Source organism: Oncorhynchus mykiss, chromosome 13 (genome assembly GCF_013265735.2).
Source record: "Oncorhynchus mykiss isolate Arlee chromosome 13, USDA_OmykA_1.1, whole genome shotgun sequence".
NCBI lineage: Eukaryota > Metazoa > Chordata > Actinopteri > Salmoniformes > Salmonidae > Oncorhynchus > Oncorhynchus mykiss.
Window position 1 is genome coordinate 3,105,503 of NC_048577.1, and position 7,500 is coordinate 3,113,002.

Genomic DNA, 7,500 nt, shown 5'->3' on the forward strand with positions numbered 1-7,500 from the left:
CCCCCTTTTCTCCCTCGCTCCCTCCCTCCCTCCCTCTCTCAGTTTAAGAGGATGTTAAACAGGGAGCTGTCTCACCTATCAGAGATGAGTCGTTCGGGTAACCAGGTGTCTGAGTACATCTCCAGCACGTTCATGGGTGAGTACACCTACCTGGATATGCCTGTAGTTACCTGTACGTACCTGAAGTAACCTGTCTGTTCATACCTGTCTGTCTGTTCATACCTGTCTGTCTGTTAATACCTGTCTGTCTGTATGTTCATACCTGTCTGTTCATACTTGTCTGTCTGTTCATACCTGTCTGTGTATTTACCTGTCTGTCTGTTCATACCTGTCTGTCTGTTCATACCTGTCTGTCTGTTCATACCTGTCTGTCTGTTCATACCTGTCTATCTGTTCATAACTGTCTGTCTGTTCATACCTGTCTATATTCTACATCACTATACCTGTCTACCTGTACTTGGCCGCCCGTACATTTCTGTGTCCTGGGTTTTATCAGTCTGCCTGCGCTAGTTTGTGTGTATAACATGTGTGTCTCTAACCCCTAGACCAGCCCAACGAGGTGGAGCTGGTGTTCCCTAATCTAAAGGAGAAGTCTGTGTGTGTCTCTATCCCCTAGACCAGCCCAACGAGGTAGAGCTGTCGTCCCCTAATCTAAAGGAGAAGTCTATGTGTGTCTCTAACCCCTAGACAAGCCCAACGAGGTGGAGCTGTCGTCCCCTAATCTAAAGGAGAAGTCTGTGTGTGTCTCTAACCCCTAGACCAGCCCAATGAGGTGGAGCTGGTGTTCCCTAATCTAAAGGAGAAGTCTATGTGTGTCTCTATCCCCTAGACCAGCCCAACGAGGTGGAGCTGGTGTTCCCTAATCTAAAGGAGAAGTCTATGTGTGTCTCTATCCCCTAGACCAGCCCAACGAGGTGGAGCTGGTGTTCCCTAATCTAAAGGAGAAGTCTATGTGTGTCTCTAACCCCTAGACCAGCCCAACGAGGTGGAGCTGTCGTCCCCTAATCTAAAGGAGAAGTCTGTGTGTCTCTATCCCCTAGACCAGCCCAACGAGGTGGAGCTGGTGTTCCCTAATCTAAAGGAGAAGTCTGTGTGTCTCTGTCCCCTAGACCAGCCCAACGAGGTGGAGCTGGTGTTACCTAATCTAAAGGAGAAGTCTATGTGTGTCTCTAACCCCTAGACCAGCCCAACGAGGTGGAGCTGTCGTCCCCTAATCTAAAGGAGAAGTCTATGTGTGTCTCTAACCCCTAGACCAGCCCAACAAGGTGGAGCTGGTGTTCCCTAATCTAAAGGAGAAGTCTGTGTGTCTCTAACCCCTAGACCAGCCCAACGAGGTGGAGCTGTCGTCCCCTAATCTAAAGGAGAAGTCTGTGTGTCTCTAACCCCTAGACCAGCCCAACGAGGTGGAGCTGCCGTCCCCTAATCTAAAGGAGAAGTCTATGTGTGTCTCTAACCCCTAGACCAGCCCAACGAGGTGGAGCTGCCGTCCCCTAATTTAAAGGAGAAGTCTATGTGTGTCTCTATCCCCTAGACCAGCCCAACGAGGTGGAGCTGGTGTTCCCTAATCTAAAGGAGAAGTCTATGTGTGTCTCTAACCCCTAGACCAGCCCAACGAGGTGGAGCTGCCGTCCCCTAATCTAAAGGAGAAGTCTATGTGTCTCTAACCCCTAGACCAGCCCAACAAGGTGGAGCTGGTGTTCCCTAATCTAAAGGAGAAGTCTATGTGTGTCTCTAACCCCTAGACCAGCCCAACAAGGTGGAGCTGTCGTCCCCTAAGCTAAAGGAGAAGTCTATGTGTGTCTCTATCCCCTAGACCAGCCCAACGAGGTGGAGCTGGTGTTCCCTAATCTAAAGGAGAAGTCTATGTGTGTCTCTATCCCCTAGACCAGCCCAACGAGGTGGAGCTGCCGTCCCCTCGTCTAAAGGAGAAGTCTCTGTGTCTCTAACCCCTAGACCAGCCCAACGAGGTGGAGCTGGTGTTCCCTAATCTAAAGGAGAAGTCTATGTGTGTCTCTATCCCCTAGACCAGCCCAACGAGGTGGAGCTGGTGTTCCCTAATCTAAAGGAGAAGTCTATGTGTGTCTCTATCCCCTAGACCAGCCCAACGAGGTGGAGCTGTCGTCCCCTAATCTAAAGGAGAAGTCTATGTGTGTCTCTATCCCCTAGACCAGCCCAACGAGGTGGAGCTGGTGTTCCCTAATCTAAAGGAGAAGTCTATGTGTCTCTATCCTCTAGACCAGCCCAACGAGGTGGAGCTGGTGTTCCCTAATCTAAAGGAGAAGTCTATGTGTGTCTCTATCCTCTAGACCAGCCCAACGAGGTGGAGCTGCCGTCCCCTCGTCTAAAGGAGAAGTCTATGAGTCAGATTAGCGGAGTGAGGAATCTGTCCCACAGCTCCACTCTGTCCTCCTCTTCTGTCCCACGCTTCGGAGTCAACACTGAACAGGAGGACCAGCTTGCCAGGGTAAAGTATGCAAGGCTCGCTCATATGCATACACACACACACACACACACACACACACACACACACACACACACACACACACACACACACACACATACACACACACACACACACACACACACATACACACACACACACACACACACACACACACACATGCACCATACGTACGTACACACACATATAGTCGTGGCCAAAAGTTGAGAATGACACAAATATTAATTTCCACAAAGTTTGCTGCTTCAGTGTCTTTAGATATTGTTGTCAGATGTTACTATGGATACTGAAGTATAATTACAAGCATTCCATAAGTGTCAAAGGCTTTTATTGACAATTACATGAAGTTGATGCAGAGTCAATATTTGCAGTGTTGACCCTTCTTTTTCAAGACCTCTGCAATCCGCCCTGGCATGCTGTCAATTAACTTCTGGGTCACATCCTGACTGATGGCAGCCCATTCTTCCATAATCAATGCTTGGAGTTTGTCAGAATTTGTGGGTTTTTGTTTGTCCACCCGCCTCTTGAGGATTGACCAAGTTCTCAATGGGATTAAGGTCTGGGGAGTTTCCTGGCCATGGACCCAAAATATTGATGTTTTGTTCCCCGAGCCTCTTAGTTATCACTTTTGCCTTATGGCAAGGTGCTCCATCATGCTGGAAAAGGCATTGTTCGTCACCAAGCAGTTGAATCAACTTTAGGAGACGGTCCTGGCGCTTGCTGGACTTTCTTGGGCGCCCTGAAGCCTTCTTCACAACAATTGAACCGCTCTCCTTGAAGTTCTTGCCTGTGAAGCCCTTTTTGTGCAAAGCAATGATGACGGCACGTATTTCCTTGCAGGTAACCATGGTTGACAGAGGATGAACAATGATTCCAAGCACCACCCTACTTTTGAAGCTTCCAGTCTGTTATTCAAACTCAATCAGCATGACAGAGTGATCTCCAGCCTTGTCCTCGTCAACACTCACACCTGTGTTAACGAGAGAATCACTGACATGATGTCAGCTGGTCCTTTTGTGGCAGGGCTGAAATGCAGTGGAAATGTTTTGGGGGGATTCAGTTCATTTGCATGGCAAAGAGGGACTTTGCAATTAGTTGCGATTCATCTGATCACTCTTCTTAACATTCTGGAGGGTTTGCAAATTGCCATCATACAAACTGAGGCAGCAGACTTTGTGAAAATGTATATTTGTGTCATTCTCAAAACCTTTGGCCACGACTGTACATACACAAATACCTTCTCAGGCAATCAGTCAAGGTTACTAGACTCAGCTCATTACCTCACTCAAGGCTTCACACTCTCTCTTTGTGTGTGCCTGCTTGCGTATGTGTGTGTCTGCGTGTGTGTGTGCCTGCGTGTGTGTGCCTGCCTGTGTGCCTGCCTGTGTGTGTGTGTGTGTGTGTGTGTGTCTGCGTGTGTGTGTTTGCCTGCCTGTGTGTGTGCCTGCCTGTGTGTGTGTGTGTGTGTGTGTGTGTGTGTGTGTGTGTGTGTGTGTAGGAGCTAGAGGACCTGGACAAGTGGAGTTTCAACATCTTCAGAGTGTCAGAGTTCTCCAACAGCAGGCCTCTCAGCTGCATCATGTACGCCATCTTCCAGGTACCTGGAGTTAGACACACGGTGTGGGGTTTAGGTTTAGGGGTTAGGTTTAGTTTAGGGGTTAGGTTTAGGGTTAGGTTTAGTTTTAAGGGTTAGGTTTAGTTGTAGGGCTTAGGTTTAGTTTAGGGGTTAGGTTTAGTTTTAGGGGTTAGGTTTAGGGGTTAGGTTTAGTTTTAGGGGTTAGGTTTAGGGGTTAGGTTTAGTTTTAGGGGTTAGGTTTAGTTTTAGGGGTTAGGTTTAGTTTTATGGTTAGGTTTAGTTTTAGGGTTTAGGTTTAGTTTTAGGGTTTAGGTTTAGTTTTAGGGGTTAGGTTTAGTTTTAGGGTTTAGGTTTAGTTTTAGGGTTAGGTTTAGTTTTAGGGGTTAGGTTTAGTTTTAGGGTTTAGGTTTAGTTTTAGGGGTTAGGTTTAGTTTTAGGGTTTAGGTTTAGTTTTAGGGTTTAGGTTTAGTTTTAGGGGTTAGGTTTAGTTTTAGGGGTTAGGTTTAGTTTCAGGGTTTAGGGTTAGGTTTAGTTTTAGGGTTAGGTTTAGTTTTAGGGGTTAGGTTTAGTTTTAGGGTTAGGTTTAGTTGTAGGGGTTAGGTTTAGTTTTAGGGGTTAGGTTTAGTTTTAGGGCTAGGTTTAGTTTTAGGGTTAGGTTTAGTTGTAGGGTTAGGTTTAGTTTTAGGGGTTAGGTTTAGTTTTAGGGGTTAGGTTTAGTTGTAGGGTTAGGTTTAGTTTTAGGGTTAGGTTTAGTTTTAGGGTTATGTTTAGTTTTAGGGTTTAGGTTTAGTTTTAGGGGTTAGGTTTAGTTTTAGGGTTAGGTTTAGTTTTAGGGTTAGGTTTAGTTTTAGGGGTTAGGTTTAGTTTTAGGGTTAGGTTTAGTTTTAGGGTTAGGTTTAGTTTTAGGGTTAGGTTTAGTGGTGCAGGTGAGACGTATGTCTCCGGTCTGATTGAGCCTGCGTTCCACAGACCAGATATGGGGCGTGTTTTAGCTGGGACAGAGAGGAGTAGAACAAAAGGACTCAATGGTCCTCTGACATCCTGGCATCCGGGATATTAGGTGTGGCAGCGTAGCCTAGTGGTTAGAGCTTTGGACTAGTTACCGGAAGGTTACAAGTTCAAACCCCCGAGCTGACAAGGTACAAATGAGACAAGGAGATCCCTACCGACCAAACACTCCCTAACCCGGACGACGCTATGCCAATTGTGCGTCGCCCCACGGACCTCCCGGTCACGGCCGGTTACGACAGAGCCTGGGCGCAAACCCAGGGACTCTGATGGCACAGCTGGCGCTGCAGTACAGCGCCCTTAACCACTGTGCCACCCGGGAGATGATTTGGTATTTCTGTGTTTGGCCTGGTATGGTTCTCAATCAGAGGCAGCTGTCTATCGTTGTCCCTGATTGAGAACCATACTTAGGCAGCCTGTTTATCACCGTTGAGTTGTGGGTTGTTGTTTTCTGTTCTGTGTTTTGAGTATGTCACCCGTACAGGACTGTTTCGTTTTGCTCGTTGTCTCTTCATTGTTTTGTTTCAGTGTTCGATCAATAATATTAAATCAGTACGGACACTTACCACGGGGCGCATTGGTCCTCCTCTTCTTCCACCACCAACAACGGCAGTTACAGCATGGTCTGTAAAGGTTGGGCTCTCGGCACAACAGGCCAGACTGGTGGGCTCCACGGATTCATTATTGCAATAATTAATCGATATTAAATAAAGATGATTGGCTGAAGACCAAGTCTCTCTCAGTACTGAATTTCCAGGACGTGTGTGTGATGTGTTATTTTGATTCCCACAAGGCTAGTGAAACAGACGTGTGTGTGCAGGTATGTTGTGTGCTGAGTGTGTGTGATGTGTGATGTGTTATTTTGATTCCCACAAGGCTAGTGAAACAGACGTGTGTGTGTGTAGGTACAGTGCCTTGCGAAAGTATTCGGCCCCCTTGAACTTTGCGACCTTTTGCTACATTTCAGGCTTCAAACATAAAGATATAAAACTGTATTTTTTTGTGAAGAATCAACAACAAGTGGGACACAATCATGAAGTGGAACGACATTTATTGGATATTTCAAACTTTTTTAACAAATCAAAAACAGAAAAATTGGGCGTGCAAAATTATTCAGCCCCTTTACTTTCAGTGCAGCAAACTCTCTCCAGAAGTTCAGTGAGGATCTCTGAATGATCCAATGTTGACCTAAATGACTAATGATGATAAATACAATCCACCTGTGTGTAATCAAGTCTCCGTATAAATGCACCTGCACTGTGATAGTCTCAGAGGTCCGTTAAAAGTGCAGAGAGCATCATGAAGAACAAGGAACACACCAGGCAGGTCCGAGATACTGTTGTGAAGAAGTTTAAAGCCGGATTTGGATACAAAAAGATTTCCCAAGCTTTAAACATCCCAAGGAGCACTGTGCAAGCGATAATATTGAAATGGAAGGAGTATCAGACCACTGCAAATCTACCAAGACCTGGCCGTCCCTCTAAACTTTCAGCTCAGATAAGGAGAAGACTGATCAGAGATGCAGCCAAGAGGCCCATGATCACTCTGGATGAACTGCAGAGATCTACAGCTGAGGTGGGAGACTCTGTCCATAGGACAACAATCAGTCGTATATTGCACAAATCTGGCCTTTATGGAAGAGTGGCAAGAAGAAAGCCATTTCTTAAAGCTTTCCATAAAAAGTGTTGTTTAAAGTTTGCCACAAGCCACCTGGGAGACACACCAAACATGTGGAAGGTGTGCTCTGGTCAGATGAAACCAAAATTGAACTTTTTGGCAACAATGCAAAACGTTATGTTTGGCGTAAAAGCAACACAGCTCATCACCCTGAACACACCATCCCCACTGTCAAACATGGTGGTGGCAGCATCATGGTTTGGGCCTGCTTTTCTTCAGCAGGGACAGGGAAGATGGTTAAAATTGATGGGAAGATGGATGGAGCCAAATACAGGACCATTCTGGAAGAAAACCTGATGGAGTCTGCAAAAGACCTGAGACTGGGACGGAGATTTGTCTTCCAACAAGACAATGATCCAAAACATAAAGCAAAATCTACAATGGAATGGTTCAAAAATAAACATATCCAGGTGTTAGAATGGCCAAGTCAAAGTCCAGACCTGAATCCAATCGAGAATCTGTGGAAAGAACTGAAAACTGCTGTTCACAAATGCTCTCCATCCAACCTCACTGAGCTCGAGCTGTTTTGCAAGGAGGAATGGGAAGAAATGTCAGTCTCTCGATGTGCAAAACTGATAGAGACATACCCCAAGCGACTTACAGCTGTAATTGCAGCAAAAGGTGGCGCTACAAAGTATTAATTAACTTAAGGGGGCTGAATAATTTTGCACGCCCAATTTTTCAGTTTTTGATTTGTTAAAAAAGTTTGAAATATCCAATAAATGTCGTTCCACTTCATGATTGTGTCCCACTTGTTGTTGATTCTTCACAAAACATT

General features: G+C 45.9%; 1 protein-coding gene across 1 annotated transcript in view; it reads left to right on the forward strand.

Moving 5' to 3' along the window:
• LOC118938512 (cAMP-specific 3',5'-cyclic phosphodiesterase 4C-like) overlaps window positions 1–7,500 on the forward strand; it is a 34,093-nt gene that overhangs the window by 13,027 nt on the left and 13,566 nt on the right. Inside the window, exons 8-10 of the mRNA XM_036942552.1 lie at window positions 43–136; window positions 2,307–2,464; window positions 3,960–4,058. Of these exons, the coding sequence (XP_036798447.1) occupies window positions 43–136; window positions 2,307–2,464; window positions 3,960–4,058 (351 nt within the window). The remainder of the gene's footprint in view (window positions 1–42; window positions 137–2,306; window positions 2,465–3,959; window positions 4,059–7,500) is intronic.